Genomic DNA, 15,680 nt, shown 5'->3' with positions numbered 1-15,680 from the left:
TGCTACTCACCAGCCCTAATTTAGGCCATTGATTGGTAGTGCAGCACCCAATTACAAAGCATTAGGCTTCCAACCCTCATGCCATTCGACAAAGAGGAGAATTTGTCTGAAAGGTGGAATGAAACAAGGAGAAAACTCAAAATTAATAATGGTACAACAAAGTCAGATGAGAGTGGACAAGGCTGTGAGCATGGCCAAAACGTTAAGACTGAAATAAGGCCTATTCACGGTACACGACTATTAAAGGTATTCTATTGATTATGACTGCTGGGACTACTTACTTCACTGTAGTGGAATAGACAGTAAACATTGATGTGTTAATGTGTTAATGATGCAATCAACACGCAAAAATCATTATTTTTCTGAATTGAGCCCAAAATGCACCAGCAAATTGACCATTGAACATACAAGCTTTGAAGCTGGTCATTATAAATGCAGGTCAGTTGAGTTTTGTGGATACTTTATGGATCCAAAAAGCTCTGTTTAGTTATGCAATATTATACATACTATTATAACACACAAGGTCATTCTTTCTACTTTTAACAGACTAATTAAAATGTAGCTAATCTGTGAGAGTAAGATATGTTAACACACATGGTAAATGGTCTAAGACAGGGGTCTCAAACTTAAATTACCTGGGGGCCACTAACCAGGCTGTGTTTTCGATGAGGGGCCAGATTAAAGGATCGTGACAAAAGCAGTGGGAAAAGGGAAAATCAACTATTTTAATATATAATAACTATGTACACACACAGAAATTCAAATACATTTTGTTCAGTGTTTGCTCAGTGCTTGCTTTGTGCTTGCTACCAGAAACTTCTCTTCGGTCACCTCAAACTGGTCGTTTATTCCTCTGATAAATATAGCCAGGTGAGCAGTATCATTCACGTCTGTACTCTCATCAAGCGCTAGTGAATATGCACTGAATCCTCACACTTTGGTGCACAGCTGATCATAAATATCAGCAGACAACTCACTGATCCGCTTGGCTACAGTATTCGCAGTGAGACTTAAGTTTCTGAATAAAGTCGCCTTTTCTGGGCAAAGGATATGAGCAGCCTGAAGCATGCAGTCCTTCAGAAACTGTCCCTCTGTAAACGGCTTCCCAGCTTTGGCGATGAGCTCACTCATTCCACATAGCTTGCCTCAATGCAGCATCACTTTCTCTTTTTGCTTGTCGGAAATAGTTTTGCTACAGGGAAAGATCTTTGTGAAGCTGAGCGACTCATCTCTCCCTCTCCTCTCCCTCATACCTAGCATACTGCTCTGCATGTTTAGTGGTGTAATGACGCCTAAGATTGTGCTCCTTATGCACGGAAACTTTCTCCTTGCATATCAGACAAGTGGCGGTCGTGTTAAACACAACAAATAAATAATCGATCATCCACCTCTCTTGAAACTGTCTGTGTTCCAAGTCAACTTTTCTTTTATTTTTTGAGAGTTTCGAAAGAGACATTTTGGCTAACAGAATGTTTTTGCCAGGAATGGTGAGCACATATGCGTAGAGACGTGCAGCCTACAAGTGGACTGGGCCGGCACTTTGAGACCCCTGACCTAAGATCTAAGACCTTATATTATCCACAGCTCCCCATGGTCCATCTTTAAAAACAAGGATTGAATAGTAAGCCAAATATCTATAAGACTGTCTGAATATGTGTAATGAAACCACCCAGACAGCTCTGGCATATCGTCCTTATCTAGGAATTCACAGTCATAGCTATGACTTCAAGTACTAGAAAAACCTCAAGCAAACATGGTACAATCAATACTGACCTATTATTCCCCACTTCACAGCTGGCCACTCACCAAAGAAGCATTCTGTTACTATCTATATTGCTATAGATAGCTAGTTTCACTATATAGTAATCAGAAACCGCTATTCAAAGTGTCAATACTACTTGACAAATCATACTTTCACAACCAACACACCTCTAATCCCTGAATCTGCAGTAGTCCTATCAGTGGTATTTCCTAATATATAACCTTATGGCTTACCTGAACTCTGTGAACATCTTTATTCAGAGTGAGAGCACAGCATGGCCCATTCACACACACGGCCCCACTCATGGTGACTTGTTGCTTCTTTTCTCTTTCTATGGCAAAGTAAGTTGCAAATCTTTCTTTTACAACTTAGCAACTTTTATAGTTACCACAGTAAACATCCTCCACACACTGCAATGTTCTGAGTAAACTCATGAGGAAAGGAATCACTATGGGGCTAAACAAAGACTGTGAGAACTTTGACCCATAAACAATAAAAATGTTGTTAAAAACATAATGCTTTTGTTCCGCCTAGGCCTTCCTGTTTTGACTGATTTCCAATAAATAACATTATCGTTATCACTAATAAAAACACTAATTCATGACATTTATGGCACCACTCCCCTGAATTACATAGCATTTTATACCATTATCAAGGCTAAGGAAATACAGAAAGACAAATGCGCCACATGATAAATGATGTCACATGAATCTTCTTTTTCTTTCCTTATGAAAACACAGATAAACAGGTGAGGTTTGAGAACTGTTTTCTGATAAAAGCGAGCACAGGCTGCTCTGGCAGTGTGAGTGGCTTTATAGATTTGATCTGTTCTGGTAATTCAGAGAAATAAGAGTCGTACTGAAATCCTCTTACACGCATGAATGACTGCTCAAGGTTCTTGGGAACAACATGGACGCCATAACAATCAAGGCAAGTTTATGTCTATATAGTTTCCAGTTAATTGGTTAAAGTAAATAGTGAATTTGGTTTTTGAATTTTGCCCCTGACCAAATTTTTCACATTCTGATCACTAAAAAAGCATAGCTGGTGGGCCACTTGGCCATTTGCCTCAGACTTGCACTTGTCTTGTTCAATATTAACAAACCTGCTTGATCAAGCACTAAACTAATTAGACAAATCAGACTGACATTTCTTCCCACAATTTTCACAATTAATTAGCTATAATCATCCTGCAGTAACTGCGGGGGTCCCCCCTGCTGAGCTGGTCCACCTGGAATCATACATGCCGTTCCACTGGCTAAAAGTTTGCTAATATTCTATAAAATGAGGTCTTGTATAAATAAATAGATAAAGTGTTAAACAAGCTGGCATTACAAAATCATTGCACTAGCTAAACAGTACCTAATGATATAATCTAGACTGGATGATGTCATAGTGATGTCAGCGTGTTAATAAATATTTAGTTTCAGAGCAATACTTACATAAAGCTGCTTTTGGTACTAAAGCATGATTGTGAACTATAAATACAACATATACATGATAAACATGTTTTTGTTATTCTGACCTTTTTTAATTTTGGCCCTTGTTGGCCTTAGTTTGATTGGCTGGGCTGACAGGGGAAGGTTTACATAATAGTCTCCAACAATGCACATGTTGTCAATCCACTATTATTCCTTTCATTTTAATTCTATTAATTATTACAAAAGTCCATGGTTTACTTTTAAAAATGTCACATGGTGTCATGATTCTGCCTGTTCACTACTCAGAAAGTTGCCAACATACAATTAGCTTAAAAAGAGCTGTATTGTTATAAGGAAAAAACACAAATAAGTGTATTCTGTGGAAAAGAATTCTACCACAGAAAACACTGAGACAAGGAAACAGTCTTTAAACACTGAAGTAGCCAGGAAGCAAACAGATAACGCTGACATGCCAGACAGTGGCTATTATCAAGTAATAAAGGATACAAATTGTAGTTTGTAGGATTTAAACACTACATACAAACCTAAAAACAGCCATCGCTTTGGACATATAAGCCTGCATGGCCAAGAGAAATAATGAGTTATAACCCAAACATATGAATTCTTTATTGAGTGAAGAACCTAAAATAAAGTTCCAGTCATGCTACGTGTTAAGATGAATGATTTCAGTGACCCCTTTAGCGATGGCAAACATCTCCTCAGCTGGAGCTGAGCTTATTTTTCACCATCTCCTCTTGTTTTTTTCCATCAGCATTTCTCAATCGGCCTACTACGCTGGCCATCAGGTATCACCATGCTTTCCTATGGCCCTTATCTGGGCTAGCTCAGCAAGAAGCGCTGAACACCACCAGTCTAAGCAAACAGTTTTTTAAGTTTTGGATTTCAAACCTTATACAAAAACATTGCATAAGCTGGTGTCTGCCAAGACCTCCTTGACCTTGCAACTCCAGGAAGTGGAAAAGTGGTTGAAGAGGTTATGAACTAGCAGATTTTTTTCCCACAGCACAGCATCAAAATAAAGTCAGGTGACGATAAAACCACCAGGCTTAAGGGAGGGGGTGTGAAATAAACACACCAAGCTCCCACCTGCTGGTGCAAACTAGAGCCAAGAGACTTTTGCAAGGTCGAGGTATTTTAAGGTGTGTTCACACATACTGGGAAGGAAGGTAGGTAATAAATTACAAAGAAAGGATCAGAATGGACTGTCTATTAAGTTTGCATCAAGATAAAACAGCATGACTACAATTTAATTCAAACTGGCAAAAAGTCTTGCTCAGCTCTTTCGTAAGCACCACTGAAAATGCAAATGATGAAAGACTGTTACCTTCTTTTTTCTTGGCATAGCTGCAGGGTTTGCGAGGCTCGACACTTTTTCTCTTGGCGAATCTTTGTCTTCTCCTTCGCTGCTCTGTGTGGCCTTGACAGAACAGTAAATGATCAGGCCATGATTATTAGGAGATCTCAAAGCCAATAAAACCACTCAACGGACTGGACCTTGGTTTCCTAACAGCCCTGGAGGTGAAAACATTAACTGCTAGAGAACTGTAGATAGTAGACAGTAGATAAAGTAGAATTTATTTAAAATTCCCAGAAATCAGCAGTAGCACAGTGGCTGCTAGGAAAACATGGTCAAGTAAGTGTAGAAGGTCATAGCTCATAAGGGTTCATACAGAGAATCTACACAAACATGAGGCCTAACCCAACTCCAGCTGCTTCAACATGTGGTTCTGAACACATACACATCTTATACATAAAGAAAATATCTTCCAGTCAGTATTTTTTTTACTTATATATGTGTGTGTGTGTGTGTGTGTGTATATATATATATATACACATACACACACACACACACACACACACACACACAGGATGAGTCAAAAGTCACAGGACACCGTTTTATTTCAGAAAGAAAAGAAAAGGGAATATGACATATCTGAATACCCCAGCAAGTAATGGGTGAGGGGGCCTATCTTTTAGGCTATGTCCGGAACATGGCCGCCATCTTGGATCAAGGGCAAGTTTTTCCAATGGGAAGGTGGTCACAAAGCATAGTCCAAATCACAAAGTCCAAATTGCTAGAAGTTAGAAGTTGATTGCTGCAATCAGATTCACAATATCTTTTGTGGTTCAAAAGTTTTCAACACAGTGTTCAATGTGCTGTCCCCGGTGCTGAACACAGAGCTGAAGGCGCAGGATCCAATCGTTATGAATCCGCATGAGAATCTCTGGAGAAATGCTGTCACAAGCCTCCACAATGCGCTGTTGAAAGTCTTGTTTGTTGCGGATTTTCTCAGCATACACAATTTGTTTGAGATGACCCCAGAGATACCCCCAGATAACACACACGCTCACTGGCCACTTTATTAGGTTAAATTGCTTGTTAACACAAATAGCTAATCAGCCAGTCACATGGCCGCAACTCAATGCATTTAGGCATGTAGAGGCGGTCAAGACAACTTGCTGAAGTGCAAACCGAGCATCAGAATGGGGAAGAAAGGTGATTTAAGTGACTTCGAACATGGCATGGTTGTTGGTGCCAGACAGGCTGGTCTGAGTATTTCAGAAACTGCTGATCTACTGGGATTTTCACACACAACCATCTCCAGGGTTTACAGAGAATGGTCCGAAAAAGAGAAAATATCGGCAGTTGTGTGGACGAAAATGCCTTGTTGATGTGAGAGGTCAGAGGAAAATGGGCATTGGTGTTATGGCATTACATTTCACTTTCCCCTTATTTTCAAATTTCAAGATCATTATATACACCTGGTTAATTTTTATGATACAGTATATGTCCAGCTTATTCAAATTTTCTTTCAAAATCAAGGATATTAACAAGGAGTTTGTTCCCTTTTGCTGCAGCTTCTTTTCTTCTGGGAAGGCTTTAAGCTAGTTTTGCTTTAGTTGTATTCAACCATAAGAGCATAAGTGAGGTCAGGTACTGATATTAGATGATTAGCGCTTCATGACTCCAACTCATCCCTAAGGTAGGTATTCAACGGTTCAGAGAGGGCCGTTGCATTGCTCCACAGCCCAATGCGAAGGGGTTTTTACTCCTCTAGCTTAGCATTTGTTGGGGTGACCTCACGTGCAGTTACTGAGAGTGTCCTATTCTATTGGCAGTGCTTTTCTATGGAGTTTTTATGAGCTATGTGTGCTCAATTGAACAACCTGTGTCAGCAACGGGTGCTGAATTTACTAATCAGAAGGTGTCTGCACACCTTTTTATATGCAGTGTTCTTATTAAGCTGAACTGTCTTTTTACAATGCAAATTTAAAGGCATATTCAGATACTATTCTTGGCTGCATTGTGCCTGTTCTCACACAAAATCTAAAAGTAGATCTCAGGGAAAGGTTTATATTATTAATTTAAATTGAAATTTGAATACATTTGCATGTTATGCAGGCATAAACACATATCCTACGGTATAATAACATCTTTTATTTATCCCCCTCAAAAGTGCCAGTGGCATAAACACATCCTCAGGTAAATGCTTGCAAGGAGCCCTTTCACTCACATGATGAGCAGGCAAAGATCAAGATCAAGACCAAGAGGTCAAGACTGGGTGATTTTGCTGAGGCTGACTGCATGAAACAATGGCACAGCAGTAGCATACTGGAGATGGTAGTCAGAGCCTGGAACGCTTTATGTAACTTCCAAGAGTCTTTACTCGTGTTATGACGATAACAAGGGCTCACTGATGTTTTTCCACATTGCATTTTCTAGTCCACAAGTTATCCAGATTGATTTTGACCACAGCTCTGCATTGATCAGCGCTGTCTCTGCTTTAATGCACTTTCTTCAACTTATAAAGGACATGAAAATTAATTTGTAAGAGTGATGGAGCTTGGTAAACACCAACTGGCAGTGCTGGCACCATTGTGGATCATAGTGCTGAGTAGAAAGTCATATTATAGCTGAAGATACACAACTGATGCACTTTATTAAAACTATAAAGAATAAAAAGAAGACTTTTTTTGAAATCTACCTAGACAGAGACTATAGCACAAGCACAAGCAGCGAACATTTCTAAAACAATATTTGAGTATTTATGGACAGCTTATGTCAGCGATCGCAAGATGACATAAGATGTTTTATGAAGTAAATGACACTGTATTGATAAAAGGAACCTCAAATTGAAAAGATTTATTGTTCTATTTATAACACTGTTATGAAGCATCACTGCAAAGTAATGAATCTAATAAGGCCTAGAACACTACATCATTCAGCATTACCATGGCAGCAGCGCCAAACAGAAGTTAAAGCCTGTAAACGGTGGAAAAAGCAACACATCTCACCTTTTTCGTCTTCGTCTCGTTCTAATAAAGAACAGTTGAGAGCTTATCAAAGTTAATTATAAGTGAAGACTCGTTCTGCTCACTAGTTTGTTTACTTATGATGCGTATGACGCAGGTCTGACATTACTGAGACGTTACTGAGTAGGATGTGCGCATGCAGGTCATTTCAGGACACCAGTTTGTTCACATTAATAACAGATTTGAATCATTTACCTAAACGAGTGTGAACCACTCTGTCTGACAGATCGGATTTGAGCAAACAAAACATATTTAAGCATTAAGGCTTGTAATGTGAACATAAAAATAAAGTGTAACCAAATAAAATGGTTTGACTTTTGCACCAACCAAACCAGGCCTATCACAGTGTATTCGACAAACGATATGTGAGCTACTCAAGGTTATCATACTCCTTATGCAAAACTGAGAACATATTATTGCCATGTAAACAAACCCACATTGACATTATGCATGATAGTACACAAACATACAAACAAAAACACAAACACATGTGTACCTTGTTTTTTCTGGGAACAGGAGTGAGTGTTTTTGGAAAAGGAGAGCATGGTGACGTCTTTTCATATGCCGTATCCATGTGGGCCTCCTGGGAACAGGACAACAAGCAAAAAGAGTTCACATGAGCTCACCTGCCCTCAGTGACCAGAAACACAGCATCTAGTGCAAGCTTCACCTTTCAGAGCATCTTAGGGGAAACCTTTTAATTTCACTAAAATAACACCCATAAATGTAGTTACGCCTAGTTTAGCAAAACTACTACGCTTAAATTGCTTAATCAAGAATAAACCTACAAAAAGAAATACTCAGCCAACAATATACAAACTGTAGCTTTTAAAGCCTTAAATGTTTTTAAAATTAGTCAATTTCTTTAAAAAAATATAGCACATTATAATTAAATGCAATATAAGTGTGGCTCAATTGTAAAGTAAATAAGGGAACTGTAATTCTGATATAGTCTAACACTTACACATATTCTAAAACTTTTAACATTTATTTAATCCTAACATTTATATATACCAAATGTAATATAATTAAAATTATATTTCTGACAGAACTAGGTTTGATATTTCAGCCACTATCCAACTTAGCATTTTCTGGTACCTACCATGAAACTAATATAAATGTTATGTAGTTAAGAGGGTAATGAAGGAGAAGTCATCATGTGCCGGTGTATTTATGTGAAGGTGCCGTTGAGTTATTGTGGCATGTCATAGGGCAAAACATCAGAAACCTGAGCCGTCTCCATCACGTGTAAGGGCAGGGGATAGGTGCTGGTAGAGGCAAAGATCATCTGTGGTTATTTAGTCTGAGAGGCGTGAGGTAATCTCTGTCGAGTGGATGAAGTGCTTCCATAGATTAGCATGCTTCTCAGGAAGCTAGTTCCATTATAGACAGTTTGAATTCTGAGCAAAGGAAGACCAGTTAAGGTGTTTCATTTTAAAGATAAATACTATGATTATACTGCAATTAATATCTTAATTAATAATGCTGATGCATTTACAAACTGTCAATGTCAATATCAATATCTTTGTTATCCCACGTATATAAAACCTCAGGTACATAAAAAAGGACTATTTTTTTGCACAAGATACAATATAACCATATATCCAATCTACTGTAAGCTAATGTACAATTCTAAGAAAATGTCCCTCCTATTGTTTTTGCATACTTGTCACAGTTAATTATTTCAGATCTTCAAATAAAATTAAGTATAAAAGAAAGGTAACCTGAGAAAACATAAAAATACTGTTTTTAAAAGATCATTTTATTTACTGAAGAAAAACTTTATCCTACACCAGTTTATCCTGTGTGAAAAGGTACTTGTATCCTTAGTTAACTTTGTTGAGTTAACTAACTTGAGTTAACTAACTCAACAAAGTAACCAAATTTAGCTCACAAACCTAGATGAGTATCTCAGGAACTGCAGGTCTCAGGTTGCCACAGGTCTTTGGAATACTGTTCTGTGGACTGTTGGGGGAAAAAAACATTTTTGGACAACAGGGTCCTGTTACATCTGGCGTAAAACTAAGACAGCATTCCACAAAGATTGGAACTTGCAAATATGGCAAGACAACAATCTGAAGCACAAGAGCAAGTCCACCTCAGAACAGCTTAAAAGAAACAAAATGAGGGTTTTGGAGTGGCCTAGCCAAAGTCCTGACTTAAATTTTATCGAGATGCTGCAGCAGGTCTTTAAATGAGCAGTTCATATCCTTAACCCCTCCAATGTGGCTGAATTTAGACAATTCTGCAAAAAGCAGTAGACCAAAATTTCACTGATGTGAAAGACCAGAGGTAGTTTTCCTTTGATAAATGAAATATCATTTAATGACATAGTTCTGTGTTTCTTCATGTTCTATTCTTGCATGACACTCTATATGAGGATCTGAAACCAGTCAGTGTGACAAATATGCAAAAATAGAGGAAATTATGAATGTTTTTTTCATGGTACTGCAATCATTTAACCAAATATACTGTAATTCATGTACAGTGAGGAAAATAAGTATTTGAACACCCTGCGACTTTGCAAGTTCTCCCACTTAGAAATCATGGAGGGGTCGGAAATTTTCATCTTAGGTGCATGTCCACTGTGAGAGACATAATCTAAAAAAAAATCCGGAAATCACAATGTATGATTTTTTAATAATTTATTTGTGTGTTACTGCTGCAAATAAGTATTTGAACACTTGTCAATCAGGAAAAATTCTTGCCCTCAAAGACCTGTTAGTCTGCCTCTAAAAAGTCCACCTCCACTCCACTTATTATTCCAATTTAGCACCTGTTTGAGGTCGTTAGCTGCATAAAGACACCTGTCCACCCCACACAATCAGTAAGACTGCAACTACTAACACGGCTAGGACCAAAGAGCTGTCCAAAGACACCAGCATGGTGAAAAAAGATCAACTTTTGGAGCAATTATTAGAAAATGGAAGAAGCTAAACATGACTGTCAATCTCCCTCGGACTGGGGCTCCATGCAAGATCTCACCTCGTGGCGTATCAATGATCCTAAGAAAGGTGAGGAATCAGCCCAGAACTACATGGGAGGAGCTGGTCAATGACCTGAAGAGAGCTGGCACCACTGTTTCCAAGGTTACTGTGGGTAATACACTAAGACATCATAGTTTTAAGTCATGCATGGGGGGGTTTTCTGCACATGGGACAGGACGATTGCACTGTATTAAGGAGAGGATGACCGGGGCCATGTATTACAAGATTTTGGGGAACAACCTCCTTCCCTCAGTTAGAGCATTGAAGATGGGTCGTGGCTGGGTCTTCCAACATGACAACGACCCAAAGCACACAGCCAGGATAACCAAGGAGTGGCTCCGTAAGAAGCATATCAAGGTTCTGGAGTGGCCTAGCCAGTCTCCAGACCTAAACCCTATAGAAAATCTTTGGAGGGAGCTCAAACTCCCTGGCTAATCTGGAGAAGATCTGTGTGGAGGAATGGGCCAAAATCCCTGCTGCAGTGTGTGCAAACCTGGTGAAAAACTACAGGAAACGTTTGACCTCTGTAATTGTAAAGGCTACTGTACCAAATATTAACATTGATTTTCACAGATGTTCAAATACTTATTTGCAGCAGTAGCACACAAATAAATTATTTTAAAAATCATACACTGTGATTTCCAGATTTTTTTTTTAGATTATGTCTCTCACAGTGGACATGCACCTAAGATGAAAATTTCAGACCCCTCCATGATTTCTAAGTGGGAGAACTTGCAAAGTCGCAGGGTGTTCAAATACTTATTTTCCTCACTGTACTTCAACATGGCAGACGCACATACAGACCACAGGTGTCTCTAGAGTAAATGAGTGTTTATGATTTCTTTGTTAACTAACGCTCTGGTTAATACTGTTCACCCTTGTTTGCGTCAGCAGAAGAAAAACATGCTTTGCTTCACTCCACTTCATTCCATGCTTTGAGTCCTACAACTATACACAGATTTGGCTCAGTCTCTGCTGTGTTCATTGCCATGAGACAGAAAAGTGCTGCTTTGTGCAATGTATGTCTTAGATGGGTGGATGAGCAAGAATCTTGGAAAATGTATGAAGCATGACTGAGGGGTAGTAAATCAAAGTGAAGAAAGCTGAATTGTTAACACCCACTTTAACTACAATGATGTTTGTTGCCTTGCTTTTGGGTTGCTCCTCATCTCTGTCTGGCTCAAATATAGCAGTGTAGTTCTGAATGAGCTTGGCCATGATCTTATTACAGACGTTCTGCTCCTGGATGCCATCAAAACCTGGGGACACACTGAGAAAGAAACAGAAACAAGTCATCAGTGAACTGCTATATTCTGTGCAAAGGACCAAACCGTGCCTTTTCAAAAATAGGCAAGAAAGTTTTGTTTTACTGTTCATGGCTGGATGATGGATGTGGTTTAGTTAAAAGAGAATCAAACTATAGATGAAGCTACAACTCCACACGGTTAATATTTCTGTTCTGTTGACATGGAGTGACAAAATTTTAAATATCACTTTTAGTCTTTTTTAATGCATTAGTTGAGGACAACAATGTTGGAATACTGTCCCCTGCAAAACTGGAGATGCACAGCATAACACTATTTTCAAAAGATGTAAATACAATGCTGAATGTTTATTATGCAATTGTAAAATTAGGTTATTAATTCTGATTTTAATTACTTTGTTCCTAGCTGTCAATGTGAGCTTTAGATAAATCCAGGAACATAGAGTACTGGGTGAAAGTCAGAGACCAGCTTTCTAATTATTCAATTTGCCATTAAGTGCAAGTTATTCGTTCATTTCACAGAAAATTACACAGAAGCCTTAAGAACTTAACACACAAGTTTTGTCACTATTTAGGGTGTCCACCATTTGGCTTTATTATACCTTCTTTTCTTTGTGGGAGATTGTCTAAGTTTGTCAAAGAAATCTGAAAGGATATTTGACTGACTTTTGCACAGTACTGTTCACTGCATTCTGTGATGACACAACACTCAAAAAAGGAAAAAAGGACTGACTAAAGCACTTTAAGTTGATTCACATCATGATCAATGCAGGCTTCCAGTAAAAGTTGTTTTTAGGAGAGTGATGAGAAAAGCATCTGTAATTACTTAAATTAGTGGTCTCTGTACTTTTGCAGTACTTTTGGCCAGTAAAATGTGAAATGGATAATTTTCTGGGAAGATGACAAACCTGCATTCATTTCAGAGCTACATCTAAACTGAGAGATTTGAAAGCCAAAAAAAACTGTATGTCAAAAAAAAAATAGCAATACTTGGTTCCAGGTGTTCCAAGCTGCCATAAAATAAGGTCATTGTGCACATGTTTGTGAAAATAATGATAACGTTCAAACAAAAAGTGTAATTCTGTCTGACCACCTCAACAACACACACCTGAATGACAAACTGAACGTGGAACTAAATGTGAACAGTCATTTGACTGATGCAGACTTACTGGTAAATGCCAAGATGCCAACAAGGAGCAAGGCAAAATGACATGAGCAAATATAGCTAAATTCATAACAGTGGTGCGGTTTTTACTATTTGAGGTTTCGCTGACCGCTAGGCATATGCAAAGTAACGTGTAAAGCCGCGTAGCCACCTGACTGCTAATGAGTTTGAAAGTTTCACAAATGCTGGAGAGCTGTGTGTTTATTTGTGTGTCAGACCTAATTATACCTACACTCCTGGACAACATAAGGCAAAACAACATGTTGGTTCACTGGGCATGCCTAGGCCCACATACTAGTTATAGAGTTCAAAATATTTGTGAGCTTGAAAATAACACGAGTAATTTAAAGTCATGACCTTAGACATGCAAATGATGTTTGTGACTGAGAACAGGCTGCAGGTCAAGGACAAGTACATTGTACATCAAAGGGTGACTGAAAATGTGCCAATTCTTTTGTGAAATGTGTGATAAATAGTACAGAGAGACATTTAAGAAATTAAACATGGTGTGTGTTATCATGAATACCATCAAGACTGCGACCAACAGTAGAACACCTCCATTGTGCTGTTATTCACAAAAGCATACAACTTGGTGGTCTATTGCTTTTAGCAAAAGCAAAGAGAAAAGTCACCCTAAACATTATTTCAAATACAGTACTGTGCAATTGTCAGACCATCCATTCATTTATTTTCAGTCAAAACGGCCATTAAGTAGAAGTCATTCATTTTTCAGCATCAGGAAATGAAGAGGAAACATCCATTTAACCGAAAATTACACAGAAGCCTCTACAACTAAATATGACATCATTTTTTTCAGGATTTACTCTGTCTGCCCTTTGCCTTATATCTTCCATTCCTTTCAGTGTCAGCAGAGGGAACAAAAGTAAAACTTGGACCAACTAATGCTTAATTTTATCTTACATTTTGGTGTTTTCAGTGTTCTTGACACTGAAAAAGGAATAATATGCACATAATGGCTGTTATGACTGGAAATTGAATAATATTTGAACACTACTAACAAGAGACTCCTACTGACATGACTGGTCCCTTCAGGTCTATAGAGAACTTAAAGGAATATAAACACATAGTGTTAATGGCTTTAGACTAAAGGGGATAATATCTAACATTCAAAAGCCCAGACGATCAAAAAGGAATACACTCTCTGTTATGAATGGATGTGTTGTGTTTGCATTCATATGCGCTGCCCAAATATGGCATGAAATTTTTAAAAGGCAGTTTAGGCTGCTGATCATTAGTCATCTTCTGCAGAATGCATTAATCTGGCAACCAAAAGTAGCACTAGTCATGAATACTAGACCAGATCAGTTTAAAAATGTCACAGTTAGTCTTCCTAGTGTAGAATTACTCAGCCATGTCTCTACACTCACTGAAAAACATTGGGACCAAACACGGTTGCCAGGTTGAGTGCAGTCATGCGGTTAAGGTGCTGCTGCTGTTCCACCTGGGTAAGGAAATAGCACAGGTAGCGCAGGACGCTGTAGTGAACGTCTGGCAACCGCAGCAGGAGCTCGCGTACATCCTTACAGAAACCATCCTCACTGGATTCTATTAATAAAAAAATTAAAAAACAAAGAATGACAAAAGTTAATAAATAGGCTACCTACTTTGCCCAATCCAAAAATATTACATTTTTCTAAGCATGGAAAAATGAACTGCAATGTTAGGACCACCTACAACCCTCTCCATTAAATACACTCAAAAATGCAGCTAAAGGATGCATTTCTTTCTCACATTAAAGGGGCCAACAAGTCAAAGAAAGCTTCAAAACAGGAAACAGGCAGCACAGTCAGCATGACTTTGCTAACTGGGTCAAAGGTGGACCAGGAAATCAGGAAGGCTGATTCAGAGTTATTGGGGAAAGAGGCTGGGTGGCATTAACAGCTGTAGCAGCTTGTGTGAGTATTCAGCTGAATTGATGGAGAGAGCTGCAAGGTAAGACACACTTGAGTCATTGTAACAGTGACAGCCCGAGTCAGCTATTACACTGGGCAATGTGCAATTACAATGGAGGCACTACTGTACCACAAGATAAACCACTAGCATTTTAATTTTATATTAAATCTAGGGGTGTGAGGCTGACTTTACATGGTGGAACTTAAAGCATCCTGTAATTCATTTGAAACTCAGCCACAACAGTTGCAATTGTATTAATTTCATGAAGCAAGCTTCATGAAAAAGTCGATCAAAACAGCTGTAATGCATCACTTGAACATCACATGAATGACATAAATAGCGTACCTTTGATGAGGGGCAAGACATTTTACATTTTTTATAGCAAAAACAATACAGTGTATCAAAAAATATGAGCTGCTAATACGGATATCTAGAATCTTAACTGAATGTGTTGTGTGCAACTTTGTTTTTCAATTAGTTTCTATGAAGTTGCATAGAATTTATTTTCCAGATAACATGCAACTAGCTGCATACAGGTTCATTGTGGAAAGCCAGCCTTACAATACATTGTGGCATTGTGATATTTCAATACAAAACTAGAAAATGTTTTTCAGTGACAATGAGCACTGTTGAGAATTGATGCATCGTTGAGAAAAGACTAATTTGCATCAAATGCAAATGGGTTGTTTGACCAAGAAGTTCTACAATCACCATCAATCAATAACAATCTCTCTAACACACCTCTCGCCTGCCTCCCAGCTCTAGTGTTGCTAGTAAGTTGTGCAACAACCTCATGTTTACCATTTTTCTTTACTTGAATTTTGTTAGTAAG

The 15,680-nt window shown here is 38.4% G+C and overlaps 1 protein-coding gene across 4 annotated transcripts in view; it reads right to left on the bottom strand.

Annotated features, from left to right (window-relative positions):
• fam13a (family with sequence similarity 13 member A) overlaps positions 1–15,680 on the bottom strand; it is an 81,491-nt gene that overhangs the window by 48,815 nt on the left and 16,996 nt on the right. For all 4 annotated transcript variants that reach the window (XM_037538348.1, XM_017720478.2, XM_017720479.2 and 1 more), the window contains 4 exons: positions 14,323–14,500; positions 11,628–11,775; positions 8,015–8,101; positions 4,529–4,621 (listed from right to left, as the gene is read on the bottom strand). In XM_037538348.1, the coding sequence (XP_037394245.1) occupies positions 4,529–4,621; positions 8,015–8,101; positions 11,628–11,775; positions 14,323–14,500 (506 nt within the window). The remainder of the gene's footprint in view (positions 1–4,528; positions 4,622–8,014; positions 8,102–11,627; positions 11,776–14,322; positions 14,501–15,680) is intronic.

Source organism: Pygocentrus nattereri, chromosome 5 (assembly GCF_015220715.1).
Source record: "Pygocentrus nattereri isolate fPygNat1 chromosome 5, fPygNat1.pri, whole genome shotgun sequence".
Lineage (NCBI taxonomy): Eukaryota > Metazoa > Chordata > Actinopteri > Characiformes > Serrasalmidae > Pygocentrus > Pygocentrus nattereri.
Note: the sequence above shows the minus strand (reverse complement) of the source record. Positions and strands in the feature narration are given on the sequence as shown.